The sequence below is a fragment of the Ranitomeya variabilis genome, chromosome 2 (genome assembly GCF_051348905.1).
Source record: "Ranitomeya variabilis isolate aRanVar5 chromosome 2, aRanVar5.hap1, whole genome shotgun sequence".
Classification (NCBI taxonomy): domain Eukaryota; kingdom Metazoa; phylum Chordata; class Amphibia; order Anura; family Dendrobatidae; genus Ranitomeya; species Ranitomeya variabilis.
In genome coordinates, this window is record NC_135233.1 from 583,298,817 (window position 1) to 583,326,599 (window position 27,783).

General features: G+C 45.4%; 1 protein-coding gene across 3 annotated transcripts in view; it reads left to right on the forward strand.

Moving 5' to 3' along the window:
- The window catches only part of LOC143807134 (uncharacterized), a 106,470-nt gene that overhangs the window by 28,983 nt on the left and 49,704 nt on the right, over positions 1-27,783 (forward strand). The window contains exons 1-2 of one of the 3 annotated variants that reach the window (XM_077288375.1): positions 2,973-3,126; positions 3,379-4,010. In XM_077288375.1, coding sequence (XP_077144490.1) covers positions 3,546-4,010 — 465 coding nt within the window. In that variant the 5' untranslated portion in view covers positions 2,973-3,126; positions 3,379-3,545. Of the gene's footprint in view, positions 1-2,972; positions 3,127-3,374; positions 4,011-27,783 lie in introns of those variants that run through there. The other 2 variants (XM_077288378.1, XM_077288376.1) reach the window with 2 other exon arrangements.

The following is a 27,783-nucleotide window of genomic DNA, read 5'->3' on the forward strand; positions in this document are numbered from 1 at the left end:
TGAGGTGCAAAGAACATTTGAGAATGCAGCAAGAGCTTGGGCGCTAAAAAGATTGCACCTGTGACTACAAAGGGGTTGCATGTAGAGATCTAAAGGAGTCACACATGGGATTGCAGCAGTGGCTGAGGTGCTTAAAGAACAGGCTAGTCCAGCTCTGCCCGCAGCCAACTCTTACCAATGCCGAAGCAGGTGGTTGACAGGTCTCTTCTGATGTACACACAAGGGAGGGAGACCTGTCAGTCACATGCAACAACGCTAGGAAGAGCCAACCTGGGTCGGAATCGGGCTATTTTTTTCTCTGGCTATGGGTCCTGGTCAGATCTTCAAGCTTTTGGGCAGCAATCACCTGACAGATTACCTTTAATCTAGAATCCAGGATATGACTGGGCATTTTTCTTAAAAGACCCAACTTTGTATCAAAATTTGGGTTCGACCTTTTGGATTGTGATCAGAAATACTTCGGGGAATTTTTGTCCAATAAATCCTGTAGTAAAATCATCATCAGTTTATGGGTGACTACTATTTTCTTAAACACAAAGGGCAACTACAGATGGGAGATGCACTTGCAACTGAGACCCTTAAAGGGCAACATGGAGTTGTCTCTCTGTCAACCCTTGTAGTGGCTTCTACTGTTAGCCAAAACGGTGTATCCTTCAGGACAGAGATGTATTAATCATTATAATTTTTCCATGGCTTTGGCGGAAAAAACAAAACCGCACCAAAATCAGACACCCAAATTGCATGTGTAAGGATAAGGCATGCGCACCCTTAGTGCATTTGTGCACTTTCATTCATTTATTACATTGTATATTAGCCACATAGCATGTTTGTGCACCTGCACATTAATTTAATACTAAATGTGTAGACCCTTTGTGTTTTTGTTTTTTTTGTAGTATACATTTTGATGAGGGGGGTGATGGTCTCCCTCAAGGGCTCAGCACCCTTTATCCAACCAACTTTCCTAAGCAAGGTTTTAATTGCAAGCTACACCAGGTTTAATTTCAGATCACGCCTTACTTGGCACGTAGAAAAGTGAGACATAAGTAGTAGGGACCATCCAAATAAAAGGTACACTTTTACATGGTTGGATGGCTCGCTTTGTGGGAGCTAGAACTAGCAGAAAAATGCCAAGTCACTTTTTTTTTTTTTCAGGTTGCATAATAATTTTGCAAACTTTTAAGAGAGCCTGATTCCAGGGATGTCACTTACTACTCTGTGTCCTGTGGTTTCAATACAATCAGTGTTTTATCAGCAGGAGATAATCCCTGCTGGACTAGGCGTCACATGTACGCCAGTCCAGCTAATGCGTAACTCCGCCCCCACCACTGATTGGCAGCTTGTTGAAAGTGTACACTGTTTTTCAAAAACACTGCAGGAACAAATACTGAGGCAAAATGTCTTAAAGCAGAAGATTTTTTTTTTCCCGTAAAATCAGCAGGTGGGCTTTTTTTTTTTTTTTTAAGCATCTTGTCTTTCTGATGTTTGGCTGGTTTTATTGTTGTTTTCCAGTCAATTATTTTGTTCTATTGAAAGGGGAGACAGCTAGTTCTTTCGTCTTCTTTCGTCTTCTTTCGTCTTTTTTTTTGTCTGCATCAGCTTTGCTGGTGACTCTACAATTTTTGCGGTGGCAAAAAAAAGTTGGTTGGATAAAGGGGTTAACCTTTATCCCAACCAACTTTCCTAAGCAAGGTTTTAATTGCAAGCTACACCAGGTTTAATTTCAGATCACGCCTGGCTTGGCACGTAGAAAAGTGAGACATAAGTAGTAGGGACCATCCAAATAAAAGGTACACTTTTACATGGTTGGATGGCTCGCTTTGTGGGAGCTAGAACTAGCAGAAAAATGCCAAGTCACTTTTTTTTTTTTCAGGTTGCATAATAATTTTGCAAACTTTTAAGAGAGCCTGATTCCAGGGATGTCACTTACTACTCTGTGTCCTGTGGTTTCAATACAATCAGTGTTTTATCAGCAGGAGATAATCCCTGCTGGACTAGGCGTCACATGTACGCCAGTCCAGCTAATGCGTAACTCCGCCCCCACCACTGATTGGCAGCTTGTTGAAAGTGTACACTGTTTTTCAAAAACACTGCAGGAACAAATACTGAGGCAAAATGTCTTAAAGCAGAAGATTTTTTTTTTCCCGTAAAATCAGCAGGTGGGCTTTTTTTTTTTTTTTTTTAAGCATCTTGTCTTTCTGATGTTTGGCTGGTTTTATTGTTGTTTTCCAGTCAATTATTTTGTTCTATTGAAAGGGGAGACAGCTAGTTCTTTCGTCTTCTTTCGTCGTCTTTCGTCTTTTTTTTTGTCTGCATCAGCTTTGCTGGTGGCTCTACAATTTTTGCGGTGGCCCCGCCAATGTTTTGTTTTTTGTTTTTTATTTTTTCTGTTAGATACAAAGTGGAAAGCACCTGAAAAAAGACAGTGTAGTGATGCGCAAACCCGAATTTTAAAAGTTCGGCGTTCATACCGGACAGTTAATATCCTGTGCCAAACGCCGAACACGCACATCTCCTGGGAGTCCGTTTGGAATGTTTGGAGTTCCGGGAGAAATCACCCAGCTCAAAAATTTGGTTCCTCATTGTTTTCAATGGGGTTCGGGTTCTCGTACCCCAACTGAACTTTGGGGGAAAAAAAAATGTGGGTCGTGTACCAGAACTTGAACTTCCACGGATCTGCTCAGCCTAGAGAAGGAGCAGTTCCTGAATTGGATTTTGCTTGAAAAATGTAATTTTTTAACCTCTCGTGTGCACCTACTCAATCATTTGTGATCTCGATCAATCCATAGTCACCAACGGAACAACAATGTGTGTACGTGCCAGCATTTTAGCTCTGCAAGTAATAAAATTGTACCCGGTTTCCCTGTTAAGAGCAGAATTAACCTCTTCAATTCCTTCCTTGCCAACAGCAGGGACGGATTCACGGATCTCAACCAAAGCTGTGACATTGAATTGTTTGGATGACATGAGAACCCAGTAATATTCCTGTTGCAGCTTGAGAAGGTCTGCCTGTGAACAGCCCGCAGCCAATGCATGCAAATGTGCACATAGCAGTCTGAAACCTGGGGAAAACAAAGCAATGCTTGCATGATTCAGCAGTGCTCCTCAGATGTCGCCAGCACTGCAAAGGTTAAGGTCACCAGATGATTTTTGCTAAAGATCTTTTTCAGAAAATTGGCTCATCCTGTGATTTATGTGTAGCTTTATAAGCCTCGGAGAAAGGGAGAGATGTAATGTATTCAGGAGCTGATGAGACGTAGCAACCAATGGGAAGAAGTCCATTGTTGATGAGTAGAGGAGAGGTGGAGGATACTCTTGAAGTGTCTAGGGGAAGGTACTGTAGTAGTGCATTTTCTTAATCGTTGTCTTTCCTCATCGCAGAAAATATTCAATTGGCTTCTTTGTGATGAAAGCGACCATCTGAGACGAAAGATTAAGGCATTCGACTATGAATCTTCGAACAACAGATTGTGGTCGCATGGTGTTACTTCCGAATCAAGTCTGGAAAACCGAGATCCCGAAGGACGAGAGTACCTGCATCTGAAAAGATGGAGAGGGTAAAAGGTCAACTGGACGAAGGGCAAGAATACCAAGAGCGCCTCGCTTTGGACACTGCAATAAACACTCTGTTGGTTGTCCTTGTCTACGTCGTGGTCAAGGTGAGCGTTGATGGCATCCGTCAATGGAGAGCGAAGGTGTCTATCCTAGTGGTGGGTGCTGGACCGGTTGGGCTTACGGCAGCCTTGGCGGCTGTTCGCTCGGGAAAAGTGCTTAAGTTGACCATTTTGGACGAGCGATCGAGGACTTCTTTGCTGTGTCGACCACAACAGATTGCCTTGGACCCAAGGAGTGTTAGGTTTCTCCTGGCTTTGGGGGTTGACTTTGATAACATTGAAGGATGTTGGCACAATGATCACTTCTTCACCAAGATCGGAGTATTCCAGGAGCATCTTCTCAGCATTCTGGAGCAGCGGAAGCAGACTATGGATATTACCATCTTGCTGGGAACCAAAGTAAGTGTTACCGATGATGACCTTTGTGTCTTTGCGCCAACCTATCCTATAGCGCTGTGCAGAGATTGACTCCTGATAAACAAATGCTGATGGGTTATTCCAAAAGATATTGTGGAAGGAAACCCACAAAAAATATGGAGGAACATACAAACTCCCTGCAGATGTGGCAATGGGTCAGATTCTAGCCCAGGACCCCACAGCTGCAAGGTAACAATACTAATCGGTAATCAGATTAGGGTATCACTATTCATGTAAATACCTTTATCTTTTTTGGTGGGGTGGGTGGTGGAGAAATCTTAGTTTTGCAAAAAGAGGCCAGGCAATTTATATGGATTGTACAGGATTAGGGAAAAAAATAAAAAAAGACAGTATCAATGGGTTGTGTCTAGTATTGTAATTCAGCTCCATTCAAGTAAGGTTGAGCTGCAATACCACAAGCAACCTGTAGACAGGTGTGGCACTCTTTTTGGAAGAGCACAATCAAATTCTATCCCTGTGCAACCTCTCATCAACACTTTGCTGTTGCAAAACTAAGATTTCTCCACCACCCACCCCACCAAAAAAGATAAAGGTTGCTCCTGCTGAAGAATATATGGGAAAGGTTGACTTTATTTTCTTTCTGAAGATTAATATCGTATCCTTACATATATACAGGTAAATCTGGAGTTTGTTTGGTCCCAAGAAAAATGGGATCATATTCTTCAGTGGTTGCAATAAGTCAAGGCAAAAAGACTCAATGGTAGAGTGTTACAATTAAAGGGGTTGTGTCAGCTAAAAAGTAGCTATTTTCTAACCTAAGTGCCACTAGGTCCATAGGTTTCGCCTAGAATTGCATTAACTTAAATAACTTAAAAGGACAGCTGTCACATTGCGCTGTGGGCCGCATGTTATTGAGTGTAAGAGGCGCTGTGCAGATTGATATACAGTTTTATGGGGAAATAGTCAGTGCTTGTTTTTTTGGTGAAATCCATGCTTAGGAGTCCAGTGGGCGGTCCTACTTAAAGTGCTATGAATCCTTGAATAGAACCACTTACTGGACTCCTATCTATAGAATGAGCAATGATTGAAAATGAATACCCTCCCGTCAATATGACAGGTTCTCTTTAAACTGCGCTCAGTTGCAGTACCTGACACAGAGTAAGACCTGGAGTGGCGATGTTTCCACAAGAAAGCAGTCATGCTTTCATAGTTGTCTACATCCAGGATTACAAAACCGTGACTGATTTGTCCTAAAGAACAGCGCCACATCCATCTATAGGTTGTGTTAGTGTAGCTCACATCCATTCTTTCGAAGGCGATAAGCTGCAATCCATGCATAACCTATAAATGGATATGGTGCTATTTTTTTAAAGAAGCCAACTTGTTTTTTTTTTTATTTAGTCTTCTACAACCCTTTAAAGAGGTTGTCTAGGAATTTAACATTGATGGACTATCCTTAGGATAGTTAATGACTGGTGGTCATGGGACACCCGGCACCTCCACTGATCAGTCCTTAGGAAAGTTCATCTATGACTGATCAGTGGAAGTGCGACACCCCACACCTCCGCTGATCAGTCCTTAGGATAGTTAATCAATGACTGATGGGGGTACAACACCCGGCACTTCCATCAATCAGTCCTTTAATATAGTCCACAGTGAATGCAACATCCGGCACCTCCGCCGATCAGCTGTTAGGGGTATCGGGCGAAACTGCTCAGTTACTAAACTGCGCTGCACAGCTCTTGAATTGTGCTGTACAACTTCATAACTGAGCAGTTTCGGCCACTGTTGACACCAGGAACAGGTGCTCGGTAGAGGTGCCGGGTGTTGCACTCAAACGGTTCTGACACTGATGGCCTATCCTTAGAACAGCTCAGTACATCAATGTAAAAGTCCTGGACAACTCATTTTTAGAATGGATTTTGAAAAATCCTTGTTCTCCAGCTGCAGCTTGGTTTTGTTTTTGCTCACAGTGTCCGTTACGGTCTGCTGCGCTGACATCAACCAGTAGGCTCGGCGGCTCGTGCCATCAGCTCGGGTAGAGCTTACTGGCTGCAGCTCTGGCAAAGTAACGTGGGTGCTACGGACATTGGCAATAGCGGCGGAGAGTCTGGGCTGGACCTGGGGATGATGACCAATCACAGGTCTCCCAACATCCTCATAAGAATATCAAATTTGTAGTCCTGTCCACACTCAGACCATGGATGTTGGATGTGTGATGCCAGCCTTAATGGCTGCTTTCGGAAACTCAGAACCCGGAGGGATGTTGTATAAACTTTGCGCCTTTATTAGATGACACCATATAATGTCTGACCATGGAAAGTCTTAAATGCCTGATAAAAAAATGCAAATTAGCTGCAAACAGATAAAATGAGAACATAAGGTGAGTATAGGAGGGGTCGTGCTGATATGCAGGTTTGCGGTTTGCACCGCCCAAGGACTCCGCGTCTCCGCCGCAGCCGATTGATATGATGATTTATCTATCTGTGCTCGGCGTGTCACCATAGAAACAAGAATGCCTGAACCTTTTACCCTCGCCTTTCTCATGTCTAATATTAATAACCGGCAGGGAGGCTTTCTTGCACATATTCAATAGCCACAAGTTATCAGAAAGAAGCCGTAGAGCGGAGAATCGTGGTGATCCCGGGATTTTCTATAGCTCGATATCTGGTTACAAATAAGCCCTGAGCTTTATGACTCTTCTACAACTTCTCTATATTCATATTTAAAGGGATTGTCCTAATGTTCTGAAATAAAATTGCAAAGTGCTTGTAAAAATGAGCAACTTTGCCCAATACCTCTATTAAAAATCATCTCTGTATTAAAGTGGCAAGAGGAGAATTGCAGCCCAGACTTTTCTTTTTGCATTGAATGTAGGAGAGTTGCCGTAATTTTAAAATAATGGATGACATTACAAAGTGCTCCTTCCCCTGACAACACCATTCGCGGCATGTGAATGTCATGCGTTTTTATATATAGATATATTGTCATGTGATGTGTTACCTAGGTCATGTGGTTTTTGTTATATACATTGTGTAGTTATGTGATATAAGGTGAATTGTAATGTATGTGTGTAAGTAATATAGAGGTAATGCATACTATCTGTAATGTATAGTGCAGAACAGGTATAGAATGTAGGACATAGGAAAATGTTGGATTGTAGGTAAAAGGTTGTCTGCCCAGCAACTGACAGCAGGGTCAGAAGTAAAGTGCTGGGACTAGCCCACAAGGGGAGGGCTTAGTGATATGAACAGGTCTGTGCTTCCTAATTAGTGAAGAGAGTTTGTTTGGAGAGGCAAGGACAAGTTCAAGGTGCAGTGGACTGATGGCAAAAGGGAGTACATTGTTGGGGTGTTACGAGGTCTTAAAACATTTTCTGCAACGTGCAGAACTCAAGGCTTGTTGCAGGTGCTATGGAAAGCACCTCAACCCCTTAAGTATAGAAGAAGTTGGATGTGTGGGAAAGGTAACAGATCTGGGTAATACTGCGAAACTGGACTGGGAATCCCGAGTGCTAACAGAATGAGTGAAAGCGGGGATAGATAAGACGGAATGGAAAGAAATTCTGAAAATGTACTGTATTATGAAAACCAGGAACGGGTGGAGGGTGCCCCAAACTGCTGATGTACTTGGGCTGTTGAGTAAACTTCTGTGTGTGTTGAAACGAGCTGGGTTTCCCCTGATGTGTGGCGGCTCCTGAAACTGAGGAATTGGAGACTGAGGCCTGCAGCCTACAAGTGAGTGCAACGCACCCAACACACAACAGCACGTGAACAGGGACACTATTTTCCTGTAAAGTGCCAGGGAGAAATGGAGCAGCAGCTTGCCCATGACTACAGACCATTTGTGAATGGCCCCCTGTAATGCCACGTTTCGCCAATAGCTCCTGTTGCACGGTAAATGGCCTAATGGCTACTCTTCTCGATTTTCCAATACAAAAGTCATCCAGAATGGGGTGAGAGAGGATTAAGCTTCTACCAGATACTTTTTGATAGCAGCTTATCTACCTCTTAAAAAAACAAACAAAGGATTGGGCATAGTCCAACATATTTAACTTTTTCTACCTTTACTTTTATGGTCAGGTCATTGGACATCCCAATACATGTTAACTTAGGAACTCCTGCAGGGTAAAGTTCGAAGTGAGTGTTGGCCTTGCAATTCACCAGAACTTTTGGAAACCAGTAAGAAACAAGTCTGACAAAAAGGGTAATAATCTGAAAACTTACTGTATGTTTCTTGTTCTTCAGAGCCCGGAATGTATGACGAACAAATTCCAACGAATCTATTGACCTATAATGGGGTCTGCCAGAACAAATTACAGCACTCACTAAGCTGCAAAAGTCTTTTTATTTCCATAATAAGTTAGTATTACGGGAAATGGTTACATGGTGTAGGACTGGGCAACAGCCGTTTCGCATTCACTTGTGCTTCATCTGGTGTCAGCATGGTGAGTGCAGTAATTTCTTCTCTTATCGTACTTCGCTTATTTCTATTTACTAAGCACCACTGCTACTTTTTGTTCGTGGCACTGGCAGATCTTTTTCCCACTGACGTTAGTGTTTGGTGCCAAGCGCTTCCTTTTTTTCGGAGGATAAAATGGTTTAATGGAAATCCATAGTGCCACAATTTATCGGCTTACGTAGAGAACACTTAAAAAAGCCTCGACGTAGATTTCTATTTAATCTTTTTGTAGTTTTATGGAACTGGTGACTTTTTCCAGCAACCTATAACCGATAACTCCTAATAAATGGATTGTAGATAATACCAGTGTTGTGGACATTAGTATTCAGAGGACTACTGTGAGCCGTCACTACGGTGTGGACTATGAGGTTGACACTGCTTTGCCCATTTTCTTCAGGGTATTACCAAGAGATTTGAAGTTATATCTGCAGTAAATCCTGATAACCCTTACATTTTACGTAGAACCAAATGTAGCTCCGTCCCCAGAGAATTCAGATGAAGATGCAATTTTTGTATCTAGTGGAAAGTGGCCAAGATCCCAGAATAACCTGCCAATGGGGAAATAACCTTCTTCCAAGGCTGGCTCCTCTCTCCTGAGCAATATCTGTGCTCAATTACATTTGGTTTCGGGAAGTTATTTACCCTCTGCATGCCAGGATTCATCTGTCACCATTTTTCTCCTTAGTATGAATCTTGAATAGAAATTTTCCAGTATTTTTTCATCATACTGCTTACAGGACACACAGGCTGTTATCCAACCTTGCATAACTCCATGGAAAAATCCTGAACAGAAGGATCTGGAAAATCACTGATACAAAATGATGCGGGTGGGGAAAACTTTATAGAAATGGCTATAAATCATAGATTATAATGATCTGTAATACTGTAGATGTATGTTATATGATGTGGCGTAGTAACATAGTGGAGTTGCCCAGTAACATAATGGACTGGTGTAGCGGAGTTGCACAGTAATGTAGCAGAGTGGCGTAGCGGACTGGCGTAGCGAAGTTGCACAGTAATGTAATGAAATGGCCTAGCAGAGTTGCACAGTAACGTAGCACTTAGCAGAGTGTGTGTTATCCCCATATGCAACACCCCAGGTGACCGGTTGCTGCGGTGATGTTGTTTTCCTTTCGGGGAGGGTAATATCATGCTCAGAGGCAATGAAGTTCTCTTCACCAGGTAAGGCACCCACACACAACACATTCCAAATCCAGGCCAGGAGGGGGAGCTCTGAACCCGGATTCAGGGGAGCTTCCCCTAGGCTTTAAGTATCCTGATCTGGAGGAGGAGCTAATTAGTTGTTCAGAGACACTGAAGGAGAAGGAAGTCTGGAACGGAGTGCAGACAGAGAGGCCTGGCAGCCACGAGGGAGCTGCAGCCTCTGGAAGGGAGAGAACCTGAAGTGTTGTATGTGGTGGAGCTGCAGACGAGAGAGGAATAGTGCTCAGGGGGAACAGCGGAAGGACACCCTCAGAGCCAGAGCGTAGTAGCCGGGTACCGGGAGCCTGAGGCCTTAGTGGAACTGTATGACACTTAGCAGGACTGGAGGGCTCAGAACTTTGTGATTGGCCCACACCACGCCTGAGACGCAGAAGCACCTAAGGAGCCCGGGGCATGATGGAGTCCCTGTAAAAAGGCTCAAGCTACTCATCATGCAGGTACCTGTCTTAGGACAGGGGGAATAGAGGACTGCAGAAGGCTTCAGGCAGCATGGACTTCATATACAGCAGGCGCTAGTTGGAAAGGCTCACGGACCTCAACTGGGAAGGAGATTTTCCCATTGCCTCTAAGCCGGCCGGACCACCACCACCCATGCCTGGTAGGTTGGACTGTGGCCTGCCAACTACAGTAAACCAGGTAAAGTCTTACAACTTGTGTCCTTTACTCATTTTTCTGGCCTTCACCATCATCGTCATACACCTTAGGACCCCTGGGGACCCCGCTTCACCTGTGGGTAGCTTTACCATCATTGCTGCGACAACATCCCCCAGAGGGCCCCACAGCGTCTGTCCCACTATTGACCGAACACCACAGGTGGCATCACGACAGACTTATAAACACTTTTCCCTTAAAAGACTGTTCCCTCTTTGGGCGTCCAGGGCCACGGACCGGGTCGCAGCCACCGTGACTTCCCCTTTAATACCTGACCCAGTACAGAGTACCCCGCTGCCCTGGTGGGCGCTCCACATACTTATCAGTAATTTATTTTTTTAATTTATTTATTTTTTTGTGTATTTTAGTACTATTGAATGCCAAGTAAATTCTTAACCTCCCCAAACCTACAAGATCAAGGAAATATTTAAAAAAAAAAAAAAAAAAAGCAGGAAGGCTCATCTAAGAAAAGATTGAGGTGCTGTTGGCAAATAAAATAGACACAGGAAGCAAAGTATGGAAATTGAGCCATAATAAAGGGAAGTAAGGCATCGTGGACCTGTATGTGCTCTGTATTGCAGCGCCACACGTTTCAAAGGTTGTATGGAGCGTTACAGAACAATAAGTATATCATGTTCTGTAAAATGGGGGAATTAGGTAATAATCTGCCAGACCAGCAATAAAAAGGGTTTTTCTGTGAGTCTGACACCTAGCACCCCTGTGATCAGCTATTTGAAGGGGTAGTGGCACTTGGCTATGTGCTGCGGTCTCTGCAATATTTCCTATTTTATTCAAATCAATAAAACAAGGTTGTAATACCAAGCTTAGGTGCTAAGGAGTTGGCAGTGTGCAGGTAGATGGAGAATTCTAAGCATGAAAGAGGCCACAGCAATCAGATAAATAAAATATGGCTGATTACAGATTGGGAATTCTGAGAGTTAAACTCAAACTCCAACCAATCTGATATTGATGGTCTTTTCAATGCGCAGGCCATAAACACTGTAATCCCATATAAAACCTTAAAACTATTTTGCATGACTAGCTGTAGGATATCCTATTGAAGAATTTCCCACCAAAATTATGAATCCTTTTCATACCGAAAGTAATGAAATGCTGCCGACTATGGCTGACAATACTGCCGCCTGCGGCGGCCGACGATTGCCCCAATACCGCCTCTGGCGATGGCCCCCAATATTGCCTCTGGCGATGGCCCCCAATATTGCCTCTGGCGGCAGCCAACGATGGCCCGCTTCTTGAGTCTCTACTGGAAGTCATCTTGTCTATACTGCCATGCTACTGCAGAGCATCTGCTTGATCCCTAAAATATATACTGTATTTTCTGGTGAATAAGACTACTTTTTAACCCCTGAAAATCCTCTCAAAAGTCGGGTGTCGTCTTATACGCCAGGTGTCATCTTATAGGGCGGGTGCGGAGCAATCTGCAGTCACCGCATATGGTGAGGGAAGCGTTTCCGATGACGAGGTGAGAGGGCGCCTCACCGGGAAGGTGTAAGTGAAGCAAGCTGAACTGAACTGAACTGAACTGAAAAGCCTTTTGAGAAGATTTTATATTTTAATTGGAAAAGTTGGGGGTCGTCTTATCCACCCTGGAAAATACGGTATGTATAATACATCTCGATCTAGCCTTCAACACAATGGCTTATTTCTACAGTGTTTATTACAGTCCTCACAACGCTTGACAGCACAACGGATATGCGCTCCGCTCAAACATTTTATGGAGGGCAATCAAGGCAAATATTGAAACAGTAACTCGATGTTCCGATTAACTGATGAGACTGGAACCTATATTGTAATTAGGCAATCATCGTCCAATACGACAGCCAGTCTTACCAGTCTTCCCACTACGGAACAATGGCTTTATTAAAAACATGCCAACACGAAGCAAAATTAATTACTTTAAAACATATGTCAGTTATGATAAGAGTCGCCAGAGTGTGAATCTTTAGTTTACAAATTAAAGTCCAACTTATGCAAACACAAAAATCACATAACGAGTCACATCGAGGACGTTCTCCATTTCAAAGAATCTAAAAATGAAACATCCCTTGCTTTGTTGTTTCCCTCTGAGGCTTACGCAGATTGCTGGTTATCTGCCATACCTAGCTCTGTTTGTCCTCTATAACACAATAGGCAAACACATGAAAATGCTGTTTAATTGCTAAGAGCCCTTCTAGTTATTCTAATTACCATTAACAGCTTCGCTAAAATGTGTTGTAACATCGGAAGGAAAGGAGGCTAAACACAGTGACGTTGGTTTAGAAGAACTCCATTGTGATGAAGGAATTTAGAGCAAAAAACCCTATTGTATCTAGTAGTTTACAGCTTTTTCCAAGAAAGGACGATCGACACCTTTGGAACCTGGGACGTCGGTGGAATGACGAAAGAGACCTCATTGTGTACTAGAGAACCTTCGTATTGCGATAGAATAAGTGGGGTACACGTTGGCCACATTTCTTGAAGCCATGAAAATCTTTAGTGACTATCATGGAGCATTGTACAATGGCCTTAACGAAAGCCACAAATCTTGAGAACCTGAGTCATTCACTTTTACGATGAAGAGTGTATGGCCAACATTTCTATCTAGGTGAAGTCTTTGGTTTACGTGAAACCAGAGTATTTTCATAAATCCATAGTCCATTAGACACCTGCAGCTAACTTTCTATGCTAGTGGCATCTAGAGTGGTGGGGTTGGGGAGTTTGGTATTGGGACACTCACATCAGTTGCTCTAGCTACCCCCCCAAAAAAAAATGGGAACAGTCAAAGCTTTCAACCCTGCAAATATAGGGTATCCAGCAGACACGTACTCATGTTTTTTCCAAAACATTCTGCAGTCTTACTACGATTGCTGAAAAAACACCATAACCTCATTATGTGAAACCACCCTAAACTTTAATAACCATTAATGGGCCACATGGTTGAGTATGATCTTTTGAAGTCCTGAAAGTTCAAGCCATTCAAGTTGTTCACCTTTTAGTGTTCTGTATATACAGTCATAGTCAATGTTGCTGTTAGGCTGTGAGATGGACATATGAACCCAAGGAGTTGGCACTGCGGGCTGGATCGCACATAGAACAGTGAGGACTTGGACAACAGCTATGCTCATTCGGACAAGCAATTAATGTGTCCATGTGTGCCACGGACCACGCATGGAGACCACACCGTCCCATCTACATGACACCAATAACTGCTTTAGAACAATATTGGAAACCAAGGTGTTTTTGATTTCTTGGTTAATTCTGTGTCCCGTTTTTGTATTTTTTTTATATATTCCTATAAAAATGCTGCCTTGTTTCACAATGTGCAACCTCCTACTGCAAAAACAGCGCAGTATACAGGAAAGCTTTTTTATAGTTTAATGGCAGCTTTCTAGAAGAATAAGAGGTCACCATAAGTCTGTGTCTGCGCAGCCTTTCTTATTAGTATGTGCTGACTGATCCATTCAGTGACCTCTTGATAACACAAGTGTCCTGTAATTCAGGTGACATTAACCAGCTAATTATGTCCTTCCTTATTTTACCCTTCGCCACGACAGCACCCCACATGAGAGAGGGATCCGCCCATAGGAACAGGAAACCTACAGAATAAAAGGAGGCGGTCCCCTCTCCTCCTCAGTTTAGGTTTCCTGTTCCTATAGAAATCCGAAGTACCTGCAGTTCAAGAGGATTCCTGGGCCATGCACCCGCCTGCGTCGGTATCTGTGGGAACGGCAGGGGCTGCGGTTCCAGAAGCAGCGGCAGGGGAGCCCCTGCTTGCAGCCTCCCCCCTCGTCTGGTCAGCCATCCATGGTCCGGATCCGGTCACCGCTGGAAAGCCCAGCTCCATGAGGACGCACGCGCACGCTGCAGCAGCCGGCTTAATATCCACAGCCGCCGCATGGTGCACAGAGCGGCGCGTCTAACCCGGAAGTCGCCGGAGCACTTCCGGGTTGGGACCGGGGAGGCAGGAGATTCGGCACCAGTTTTAAATGAGCGGCGCTGGCGTCGGACCAGTGTGTATGAGATGGCTTCACCGGCCGACGCACACCTGCCTGCAGCAGAGCAGCGTTCTCCCAGCAAGGAGAGAAGCGCTAGGAGCAGCACTAAAAGTGGTGGTCGACCTCCAGAAAAGACATCTACCACCAAACAGAAGGATCACTTGCCAAAAAATCCGCCTCCAGAACCGGTACCTGTCAGCTTCACTGGGTAAGTTTTTAAAAGAGCCTCTTCCTATATGGTGATATATGTTCCTCCTGTATCCCCTTCCTCTAAACTAAGAAAAGGACACACAAGTCCAAGCACAAGGAATGCGCCTTATGTACGCAGCCCCTCCCGGATTCCTATACCAAAAGGTTATGCTCAGAATGTATCATGCAAACCTTACGGAAGGAGAATATAATGACTCCCTCTGATGTTAGAGCCATAATCTGGGAAGAAATGCAGGGTTTGGCACATACAAGTAGCACCAGTACCCGCCAACCAAGCAGGTCCCGATCTCCAGCAAGCTCAGAATCAGAGGATGTACATAGATCCTCGGACTAATCTGGATCCCAGCTGAGTTCATCCGAGAATGAAGGGGGGCTTTGTCTACCTAACAGCAGTGTAGACAACTTAGTAAAATCTGTCAGGAGCACAATGGGGTGCCCAGACGAGAAGGGGAAAAAATCAGCTCAAGACATCATGTTTGCGGGCTTAGGACAGAAAAAACGTAGATCCTTCCCCGTCATACCCACGATTAAAGCAATAATTAAAAAAAGAATGGGATAAGCAAAGTACAAGAAGTTTCCTACCATCATCCTCTAAGAGACGCTATCCCTTCAGCGATGAGGAACTAAGTTCCTGGTCAAAGGTACCAAAGGTTGATGCCGCAGTTGCTTCCACGTCTAAACAATCTGTCTTACCGGTTGAGGATTCGGGGGTCCTGACAGACCCGTTAGACCGTAAAGCAGAAGCCTTACTTAAAAGATCGTGGGAGGCACGGGGGCATTCAGGCCAGCTATCTCTAGTACCTGCACTGCAAGGTCACTACTAGTGTGGATGGAACAGCTGGAGGAACAAATTAGAGGTAGAACTTGGAGAGAGTCAATCTTGCCGAAAATCCCTCTGATTAAAGAAGCGATAGCATTCCTGGCAGATGCCTCTGTGGATTCGCTACGCTTAGCAGCCAGATCAGCCGGCCTAGTGAACACAGCCCGATGAGCACTCTGGTTGAAAAACTGGAAAGGGGACGCACAGGCAAAAGCGAAACTTTGTGCGTTCCCCTGCCAGGGTGAGTTCCTTTTTGGGAAAACGTTGGATGAACTCCTGAATAAAGTGGGAGATAGGAAGAAAGGCTTCCCTAATCAATCTCTTCCATCTTACAGGAGAGCCTTCAGAAGATGCCCCTTTACCAGAAACAAACCGTTTGAGCAAAGGGAGCGATGGGAGACGAAAGATCCAAAACAAAAAGGTGCTTTGTTTAGCGGATCCTATAATCTAAAGCGTAACAAATAACGCTGACCATGAAGTGGGTTGCAGATTAAAATTTTTCTTTCCCAAATGGGAACTGTGGTGTAGTGACCCCTGTGGCAGCTAGGGGGCGCTCTGTGCGCTCTGTGAGATATGCATGGAGGCGTATCTGTTGTGGTAATAGTGGTGAACCTGTAATCGGCAGTGTTGTGAATGGCCGATATGTGTCGCAGAGGGAGTCTGCGTGGTAAGTCTGATGTATTGTGGTTATGCTGGGACTTGTAGTCCCTCAAGAGTTTGTGTAATGTGTATAGTTAAGTTTGGGTGACTTACTAGGCTAGTCATGAGAGATGGGAGGGTCAGACTAGCCACACATACACTCCCACCCAGGGGAGTGGTTACCAGTATGTAACGTGACCAGGGTGTGGGTCAGTGTGGATGTGAGCTCCCTGTGTGTGGAGCTGAGAGGTGTGTCCGGTAGGTCCTGTGTGGTTCCTGTGTGGAACCTGTGTATGGACCTGACCGATGAAGGTGCTGGATCGTCCTAGGAATGACTAGGGTCCTGCAAGCACCTGAGATGGTTGGTGCTGGACTGTCCTACAAGCACCTGAGATGGTTGGTGCTGGACTGTCCTAGGAATGACTAGGGTCCTGCAAGCACCTGAGATGGTCGGTGCTGGATTGTCCTAGGAATGACTAGGGTCCTGCAAGCACCTGAGACCGTGAGACTTGGCTTCGGGTGGCCTGGGTATTGGACGTTCCCGGCTGGGGAAGGACGTCCTGAAGAATACCCGGACTAGGCCACCAGGCAGGGTCCTGGCTACCTGGGTGTTGGGAGGTCCTGCGACGAGGATCGGATCCCTGAATAGCAGGAGGTGAGGACCGGGATCTGCGGGGCCAGGGACAGTTACTGTGTGGGGAAGCTGGAGTCCTTCGGTGAGGTCTGGACTGACTACTGTGTGCCGGACAGGCGAGTTGGTGATCCCCGTTAGGCAGCTTACCCGGAAGAGTGTTAACAGAGTGTGGGGAAGCTGGAGTCCTTCGGTGAGGTCTGGACTGACTACTGTGTATTGACCAGGCGAGTTGGTGATCCCCGTTAGGCAGCTTACCCAAAGGCTGTTAGAGTCGGCAGGTGGAGCAGTGGCTCCCGTCAGGTACCAAAGAGACTGTTGGTGCCTGTTGTCTTCTATGTGATACAAGTAATGAACTGTGCATTACCCGGTTTATGGCACTTTAATAAACCGTATGGACTGTTTTGTTTATAAACCCGTGCCGTGTGCTTGAATATTGCGGCCAAGCGAGTGTCCCCCAACACACTCAGTAAGAGAAACCTTACAGAACAAATAACATCTAGCCAATGGATTCTGGACATTATACAATACGGTCTAAAATTGGAGTTTGATCGAATCCCTTGGGATTCTTTTGTAGTAACATCACCAAAAGGATGGGAGCAACAAAGGGCTCAGGAATTAGAGAGCCTATCTCTTCTATTTAAAAAAGTCCTAATAGAGGTTCCCCAGGATCAAGAAGGGAGAGGGTTCTATTCCCCTTTATTCTTGATCAATAAACCAGATGGTTCATTCAGAACCATCATAAATCTCAAAAAATGTAATTCCTTTTTGCGTAATCATACTTTTAAAATGAAATCCATTAGTTCTACCATCAAACTTTTGTTCCCTAGATGTGTCATGGCCGGGATAGACCTAAAAGATGCCTACTATCATCTTCCCATACATGCCGAACATCAGCAGTACCTAAGGGTAGCAGTCATCCTGGCAGGACAGGTTCGTCACTTTCAATAAGTAGCAATGCCATTTTGGCTTTCTATGGCTCCCCGCATCTTCACAAAAGTGATATTAGAAGTGATGGCTCATCTACGCCAACGGGACACTTTGATAATACCCTACCTAGATGATTTTCTAGTAGTAGGAAATTCTATACTTCAATGTAAAATTTGATTATCTAATACGATCTTGTCCCTACAGGAGTTAGGTTGGATCGTCAACTTCGAAAAGTCCAGGCTGAATCCAGAAACCGTTCAAACATTTCTAGGAATCCAGCTAGACTCCGTAAGTCAGAAATGCTTCCTCCCACAGTCAAAAAGAGTGACTATACAAACAAAAGTGTCAGAGGCAATAGACAACCCACACATGACACTAAGGAAAGCTATGTCCTTACTGGGATCATTATCCTCATGTATCCCAGCTGTGCCGTGGGCACAATTTCATACCCGTCAATTACAGTATGAAGTATTGTCGGCTCAGGGAAAAGAAGGACATCTGGAAAGTAAACTAACTCTTTCCAAAGATGTCATAGAATCCCTATCCTGGTGGCTAGATATGGAGCACCTTTCAAAGGGTGTACTATGGATAATAGACCCTTCTAAGATAATTACTACCGACGCCAGCCCTATGGGGTGGGGTGCACATATGGAGGATAGTCTAGCCCAAGATACTTGGGACCAGGCAGAATTAACATGTTCTTCCAATTGGAAAGAGTTAAGAGCGGTAGAATATGCCTTAAATCATTTTCTTCCACAGATTCAAGGAGCACATGTAAGGGTTTTCTTGGACAATTCCACCACAGTGGCATATGTGAACCGTCAAGGTGGTACACGGTCAGGAAGTCTGATGACCATAGCAGCAGACATCTTCCAGCTAGCAGAGACTCCTCTTGCATCCCTAACAGCCCTACACATCAGAGGTGTAGAAAACATCAAAGCAGACTACCTCAGTCGAAACATGTTACGCCAAGGGGAATGGACCTTAAACAGAACCATATTCAAAATGATAACAAGAACATGGGGTATACCACAGATAGATCTGTTCACCACAAGAGACAACAGACAAGAAAAAAGATTCGCTTCCCTGAACTTCATGGATCATCCAGACATGTTGGACTCTCTCCACCATCCTTGGAAGTTCAAACTGGCATACTCCTTTTCTCCGATGTCTCTGATTCCACTAGTTATCAGAAAAATCAGGAGGGAACAAGCAAGAGTAATCCTCATTGCACCCTTTTGGCCAAGAAGACAATGGTTCTCTTGTCTCCAGACCATGTGTCTATGCGATCCATGGATTCTTCCATCAGACAAGGAGCTACTGTTCCAGGGCCCCTTTTTCCACCCGCAAGTAAAAGGTCTTCACTTAACGGCGTGGAATTTGAGAGGCAACTATTAAGTTCAAGGGGGTTTTCAGTGGAACTAGTAAACACCCTTTTACTGAGTAGAAAAAGATCTACCACCCTAATATATAGTAGGGTATGGAATAAATTCTTACATTTTTATACAGTACCGTTCACTAAGCAAGTTCCGGTGACACCTATTCTAGAGTTCTTACAAAAAGGCCGAGAATTAGGGTTATCGGTAAACACCTTGAGGGTTCAGGTCTCGGCATTAGGAGCCCTATATGGATGCAATATAGCAGCTAATAGGTGGATCTCCAGATTTATAAAGTCTTGTGAGCGTAGTAACCCGGTCCATATTCCCCGTCAACCTCCGTGGGATTTAAATCTAGTACTGGAGGCCTTAACCGGCTCCCCATTTGAGCCACTAGATTCCATACCTCTAAATGTCCTAACATATAAAGTAGCCCTAACCTCAGCTAGAAGGGTTAGCGACATCCAGGCCCTATCAGTAGACCCACCTTTCTTAATAGTGTTTCAAGATCGAATAGTCCTAAAACGAGACCCCTCATACCTCCCTAAAGTGACATCCACCTACCACAGATCACAGGAAATATTTCTCCCTTCCTTTTTTGATTCCCCTGTAACTCCAGAACAACATAAGTTCCACACCTTAGATGTCAGAAGAGCCATCCTGGCCTATATAGAAATGTCTCAGACATGGAGGCAGAGTATGGCTCTGTTTGTCTCCTTTCAGGGCCACAAGAAACGACATGGGGTCACAAGAGCTACCATTTCTCGGTGAATCAGAGAAGCTATCTGCTTGGCCTATACATCAAAGGGCGAGATTCCTCCAGTGGGCATAAAAGCACATTCAACACGAGCCATGGCTTCCTCCTGGGCGGAACAAGCAGATGTACCAATCCACTTAATATGTAAGGCCGCAACCTGGTCTACACCTTCTACCTTTTACAACCATTATAGACTTGATCTATCTACATCTTCTGACCTGACCTTTGGTAGAGCTGTTCTTAGTACAGTAATCCCACCCAGATAATGACTCTCTGAAAATCTCTCATGTGGGGTGCTGTCATGGTGAAGGGTAAAAAGCCGGATTACTTACCGGTAATGCTCTTTTAATGAGTCCACGACAGCACCCATTTACTACCCTCCCTAATTATGCAGTTTCTTTCTTTTAAGCTCACAAATAATGGTTGTATAGAGTTTAAGACATTTATGTTGCTGAATATGAGTTAATACTAAAGCTTTTACGGTCCCCTTTTTATACTCTGTAAACTAAACTGAGGAGGAGAGGGGACCACCTCCTTTTATTCTGTAGGTTTCCTGTTCCTATGGGCGGATCCCTCTCTCTCATGTGGGGTGCTGTCGTGGACTCATTAAAAGAGCATTACCGATAAGTAATTTGGCTTTTTCCCTCCATATCATTCATCTCGGGATACGTTGAACCAAGAAGTTTTAAAAAATTATTTTTGGTCATGAGATGTTTACAATATTCCATTTATGCCCACCCAGTGGTTCTGATATGGTCTACATTCTTTCATGGGTTTTGTGACCTTGTTACTATATTGAATTGAACTTTCAGCGTACAAAAAAAGTGGAGGTGGATACAGACCGAAGAGGGCTCTGGGCAAGTATCATAATGTGCAATTACACCTGGTTTTGGAGGAGGAAGTGGCCCCCTTATCCCTTGGACCTCTATGTGGCTGCACCAATGGTCCATCTGCCCCTGGATGGACACATCTGAAGATTTCGAGCCTTCTTGGAGAAACTTCCCTTATAATTCCCTCTAGTTATGCTGCAGCAGCCTCCATATTCTAGGAATTGGTGGTAATCTACTAGGAAAAACCGTGGGCCATAAATCAAACCTCCATGTAATTAGGGGTGTCCATATTGCTTCAAGCTACAACCACCACCATTCATTCCTATACTATGTCATTGGAGCGCCCCCGTAGGGCAGTGGGGTACTCGGAGCCGGACCCTTCGGTTCTCCATGGGGATGTCACGGTGGCTGACCCGGACCGTGGCCCTAGGGACGTCCGTTATAAATGGTGGGGGAAAGGTCTTTAAAGAGATAATGTTCATGATGCCACCTGTGGTATTTGGTCAGGGTGACCGACGCTGATTAGGGGTCCGCTGGGGTGATGTGATGGCAGCTAGATGGTATACCTTCCCACAGGTGAAGTGTATCCCCAGGGTGTAGATGGTGGATGGTGGATGATGTAAGGTGCAGTGAATAACAAGGACACAAGGTTGCAGTCTCTTTACCTTTACTGAAGGCTTCAGCATCCACAGTCCAGGGTACAGACCACAGGGTAGGCAGAGTCCGGCCGGTCTGAAGGCAAATCCAGAGTCCCCTTATCCAGGTGGAAATCAGTAGCTTTCCTCTAGCACCTGGGTGTTGTAGTACCTCCCTGCTGAGCTTCTCGGTAAGGTCCTCACAACTGATGTTGGTGTTCTAGATGTTATTTCTCTTTCTCTCTGTCCCCCTGATGGAATGGATAGGACAAACCCATATGACTGGTGGCCTGAGGCTTTTTACAGGGACTCTATCATGCCCCCACAAGTTGCAACCGTGCCTCCTGGGTATGGGTCGGGCAGCTAACGTGGAATTAACTGTCCTGACGGTCTCTGGAGCAAGGCTTGGAGACGTTTACTCCCTCGGTGTTCCGGCTCCCGGATTCTGCGCCTCAGAAAGGAGGCAGCCTTTTACAGGGCAGAACTCCTTCTGGATTCCTCTCCTTGTGCTATGACTTGGTTTCTCACCCTCTACAATACAGTTCTCTTTCATGTCCTTCCTTAGGATGCTGCCACACGTGGGGCAGGTGCAGCTCTGTGGCCTTCTGTCTAGGCCTGTGACAGGATCCCACCCCTGTCAGGGACCCCTCTGTCTGCAGCTCTTTGATGTTCCTCCTTCCCCTCTGGCTGCCTGACAGGGTGCTGCCTGGGTGAAGCCCAGTCAGCTTATGCCTAACTTCCTATCCAGCCCACCAGTTTTACCTAATTGTGAGGAGTGCCCTAATAGATAGCAGCGAAACTCCCCCTGGTGGACTGGAGTGTGAAGTGTGGTGTATGGTTTATGATACCTGGCAAAGTGATCTCCTTTATTGCCTTCAGATGTAACATCACTCCCCCTGGTGGAAGAACGACATTACTGCAACGACCAGGACTCTGGGGCGCTGCATCATCAAGTTCTATAGAATATATCTTCTTATTCTAATAGATCCCCAAACAGAACTGATGATAAAATTGAAGGATCGGATAATTCCTACTACAGATATGAAGGCAGTGAGAGTAACCCCATATTAAAGATGTCAACGGTATACTGACAATTTGCTTTTATTTATTTATTTTTTTTACAATTGTCTCTTCGGAAATGTACCCCGCCAAATGTGGCCCTAACATAACGCTCTGTCCTAGAGGTCTAGCTTGAAGCCCCTGGACCCATCACAATATCTGCAAACCCCATAATATAAGCCATTAAGGCTACGTGCACACGCTGCGGATTTTGCTGCGGATCCGCAGCGGATTTGACGCTGCGGATCCGCAGCAGTTTTCCATACGGTGTACAGTACAATGTAACCCTATGGAAAACAAAATCCGCAGTGCCCACGAAGCAGAAAAATCCGCGCGGATTCTCTGCAGAAAAAAAGGAGCATGTCACTTCTTTCTTCGGATTCCGCTGCGGATATAACTTGCACCAATAGGAAAGTGCAGTTGAAAACCCGCAGAGGAATCCGCAGAAGAAACCGCACAAAAATCCGCAGTGAAAACCGCAGTGGTTTTGCACTGCGGATTTTGCAAAGCCGCTGCGGAAAATTCCGCAGCAAAAACCGCAGCGTGTGCACGTAGCCTAATACTGCTGTCCTTTTATGCAACAACCAGGCCCCTTGTTTTTCAAGAACTCTGTTGTTAATGTAACTTCTGCACCCTCTTTAGACTTTCGATATCCGAACATGGTATTTCAACAAAGCCACGAACAACCCTAGTTCCTTGGATAAGGGCACCTGGACAGAATTGGGGTATTTGAAAGATCTGGAATGTTGTTTTTTTTTTTTTTTAATCTTAGAATGGTAAACCTAAACTTGTGTGTGTGTATGTATGTATGTATGTATGTATGTATGCGTGTGTGTGTGTGTGTATATGTATGTGTATATATATATATATATATATATATATATATATATATATATATATATATATATATATATATATATATATATATATATATAATCACCACGGTCGGCTGTCTCCGGGCTTGCGTGCCTCACGAGGTGCCCGCGGTCCGTGCCGTGTGCCTCCTTAGGCTGCAGGCGCAAACTTCCTGGATTCCTTTGTTCAGTTTCCAGGTGTCCTGACCCAGAATTGCCCTCCTCCTCTGTGTCTGGTGTCAGTATTTCTGGCGCCCTCTCCCTCACATCAGCGCCTGGTGACTCACTCTGGTGCATGCTCTGTACTCTTGTGTCCCAGGTCCCGGCGCTCTACTTAGGCCGGCGTCACACTGGCGAGTTTTACGGACGTAAGAGCGCAGAAACTACGTCCGTAAAACTCGCATTACATACGGCACAATTATTCTCAATGGGGCTGCTCCTATCAGCCGTATATTACGGTTCAGTATTATACGGCTTTCTACGGCCGTACAAAATCGCAGCATGCTGCGTTTGTCAGCGTATTGCGCTAATAATACGCCAATGAAAGTCTATGGGGGCGAGAAAAATACGGATTCCACACGGACCTGCAGTGTGACTTGCGAGAAATACGCAGCGGTGTTAGTGAAAAGTCGGTAATTCAATTGCCGGCTTTTTCCTTCTCCTTCACAAACCCGACATGATATGAGACATGGTTTTCATACAGTAAACCATCTCATATCCCCATTTTTTTTGCATATTCCACACTACTAATGTTAGTAGTGTGTATGTGCAAAATTTGTGCACTGTAGCTGCTAAAATAAAGGGTTAAATGGCGGAAAAAATTGGCGTGGGCTCCCGCGCAATTTTCTCCGCCAGAATGGTAAAGCCAGTGACTGAGGGCAGATATTAATAGCCAGGAGAGGGTCCATGGTTATTGCCCCCCCTGTGGCTACAAACATCTGCCCCCAGCCACCCCAGAAAAGGCACATCTGGAAGATGCGCCTATTCTGGCACTTGGCCACTCTCTTCCCACTCCCTGTAGCGGTGGGATATGGGGTAATGAAGGGTTAATGCCACCTTGCTATTGGAAGGTGACATTAAGCCAGATTAATAATGGAGAGGCGTCAATTATGACACCTGTTGTGAAATTGGATTTTGGGCTCCCCCGGTGGCCACTGGTGGAGTTGAACTGGTGTGCATCATCCTCTCTGTTCACCTGTTTCCATCAGGATGTGGGAGTCGCTATTTAGCCTTGCTCCTCTGTCACTTCCATGCCGGTCAACATTGTAATCAGAAGCCTTTCTGTGCATGTTCCTGCTACTAGACAACTCCCAGCTAAGTTGGACTTTGGTCCTTGTTTGTTTTTGCATTTTGTTCCAGTTCACAGCTGTAGTTTCGTTTCTGTGTCTGGAAAGCTCTTGTGATCTGAAATTGCCACTCTGATGTTATGAGTTAATACTAGAGTCTTAAAGTAATTTCAGGATGGTATTTTGATAGTGTTTTCAGCTGACCATGAAAGTGCCCTTTCTGTCTTCCTGCTATCTAGTAAGCGGACCTCAATTTTGCTAAACCTATTTTCATACTACGTTTGTCATTTCATCTAAAATCACCGCCAATATTTGTGGGGGCCTCTGTCTGCCTTTCGGGGAAATTTCTCTAGAGGTGAGCCAGGACTATATTTTCCTCTGCTAGGATTAGTTAGTCCTCCGGCCGGCGCTGGGCGTCTAGGGATAAAACGCAGGCTACGCTACCCGGCTACTGTTAGTTGTGCGGCAGGTTTAGTTCATGGTCAGTTTAGTTTCCATCCTTCCAAGAGCTAGTTCTTATATTTGCTGGGCTATGTTCTCTTGCCATTGAGAACCATAACAGACACCTATCCATTATTAATCCAATTGTAGGAAAGGGTTAAAAAACACACACACACATTATTATAAAGGATTTTAATGAAATAAACACAGCGGTTGTTGTAATAATTTATTGTTCTCTCAATCCATTTGCAAACCCTCGCTTGGCAAAATAATAAACGCACAAGATACATACCTTCTGATGTCAGATCACGTCCCACGATGTAATCCATCTGGAGGGGTTAACTAATATTACAGGCAGGAGCCCTGCTAAATGCAGCGGTGCTCGTGCCTGTAATCCCCAGCGAATGAATGAAATGTAGGTCATTGACCTACATTTCCTTCAGTCGCGGTGAGGCGCCCCCTGGTGGATGTCCTCATATGACCTGGAGCGTGGGAAAAAGTTCCCAGGCTGCAGTTCATGAGAACATCCAGCAGGGGCGCATCACCGCGACTCAATGTAAGTACAGATCCAGCTTTCCTTTCAGCACCCGGGGGATTACAGGCAGGAGCGAGTGGATTATCGCAGCTCGTGCCTGTAATATTAGTTAACCCCTTCAGATGGATTACTTCGTGGGACGTGATCTGACATCAGAAGGTATGTATCTTGTGCGTTAATTATTTTGCCAAGCGAGGGCCTGGAAATGGATTGCGAGAACAATAAATTATTACAACAACCGCTGTGTTTATTTCATTAAAATCCTTTATAATAATGTGTGTGTGTGTGTGTGTTTTTTAACCCTTTCCTACAATTGGATTAATAATGGATAGGTGTCATAATTGACGCCTCTCCATTATTAATCTGGCTTAATGTCACCTTCCAATAGCAAGGTGGCATTAACCCTTCATTACCCCATATCCCACCGCTACAGGGAGTGGGAAGAGAGTGGCCAAGTGCCAGAATAGGCGCATCTTCCAGATGTGCCTTTTCTGGGGTGGCTGGGGGCAGATGTTTTTAGCCACGGGGGGGCCAATAACCATGGACCCTCTCCTGGCTATTAATATCTGCCCTCAGTCACTGGCTTTACCATTCTGGCGGAGAAAATTGCGCGGGAGCCCACGCCAATTTTTTCCGCCATTTAACCCTTTATTTTAGCAGCTACAGTGCTGAAATTTTGCACACACACACTACTAACATTAGTAGTGTGGAATATGCAAAAAAAAAGGGGATATGAGATGGTTTACTGTATGTAAACCATGTCTCATATCCTGTCGGGTTTGTGCAGGAGAAATGAAAAGCCGGCAATTGAATTACCGGCTGTTCACAGATATCGCGCTGAATGAAATCTAAATACAGAATATATATATATGTGTCTCAATGACATATATATATATATATATATATATATATGTGTGTGTTTTAATGAACATTTGAGCACATAAATCCATTAGATGTCGGTTTTGCAAGCCTGCGCGAAAATCTCGCAGTACGGATGCCATACGGATTACATACGGAGGATGCCATGCGCAAAATACACTGACACACCCTGACTACGGATCAATATTTTGGGAACATTTCTCCGTATTACGGCCGTAGTACGGACGTATAATACGTGGCGTATTGTCTTACGCCAAGTGTGACGCCGGCCTTAGAGTGCATGCTCTTCTCTGCCCTGGTCTCCCGCACACTACCTGGTGTGCGCTCTGCTCTGTCCTGGTTTCCCGCTCACTACCCGGTGCACGCTCTGCTCTGTCCTGGGCTCCTGCACACTACCCGGTGCGCGCTCTGCTTTGTCCTGGTCTCACGCACACTACCCGCTGCGCGCTCTGCTGTGTCCTGGGCTCCCGCACACTACCCGGTGCGCGCTCTGCTCTGTCCTGGGCTCCCGCACACTACCCGGTGCGCGCTCTGCTCTGTCCTGGGCTTCCGCACACTACCCGGTGCGCGCTCTGCTCTGTCCTGGGCTCCCGCACACTACCCGGTGCGCGCTCTGCTCTGTCCTGGTCTCCCGCACACTACCCGGTGCGCGCTCTGCTCTGTCCTGGGCTCCTGCACACTACCCGATGTGCGCTCTGCTCTGTCCTGGTCTCCCGCACACTACCTGATGTGCGCTCTGCTCTGTCCTGGTCTCCTGCACACTACCCGGTGCGCGCTCTGCTCTGTCCTGGGCTCCTGCACACTACCCGGTGTGCGCTCTGCTCTGCCCTGATTCCCTGCACACTACCCGGTGTGCGCTCTGCTCTGCCCTGATTCCCTGCACACTACCCGGTGCGCGCTCTGCTTCTCTCTGGACCCCGGTGTATTTCCCTGTTTGCAGTCTGCGCCGTCTAGTTTTCTCTATCTTCTACGAGCCGGTCCCTGGTACTAGCCATTGCGGTATACCTTAAGCCCCCTCGGGCCTGCTCCTAACGCTCCCTGTATAGGGGGTGGTTTCATCTGGTCTGCTCGCCCAGGATCGGTCAGCCCCACGATCCAGTGGATCCACTCTAGGAACCGTGACAATCACCATGCAACAGCACTCGGAACATTACACAAATTAATTCCATTATTGGTACTTGTGATGAGCGAACTTGCTTGAGTAACTTCAGCATGCCTAAAAGATTGAGTCCCCACTGCTGCATGTCTCGCACCTGTTAGACAATCCCTGCTTGTTTTGCAGCTGTTGATCAGCCGCGAGACATGCAGCCGCTGGGACTCGAACATATTTTTGGCACACCAAGGTCATTCGGTTATCACCGAACATGCTCCGATAACACCTTTTCCCAGCACATTCGCTCATCACTCATCAAGTACTTTGCACATATTTTGATCAAAGTCTGTGAGCCCATCTGTTAACAAGGCAACCTCTCTGGATCATTTGTGCCGAGGCTGCAATGACCTGGGAAACCTTAGGATCCTGCAATACTTTGCTTTAATTAAAAGTGTATAGGGGTACAGTTCTTTGGAAGTGGTCACCTC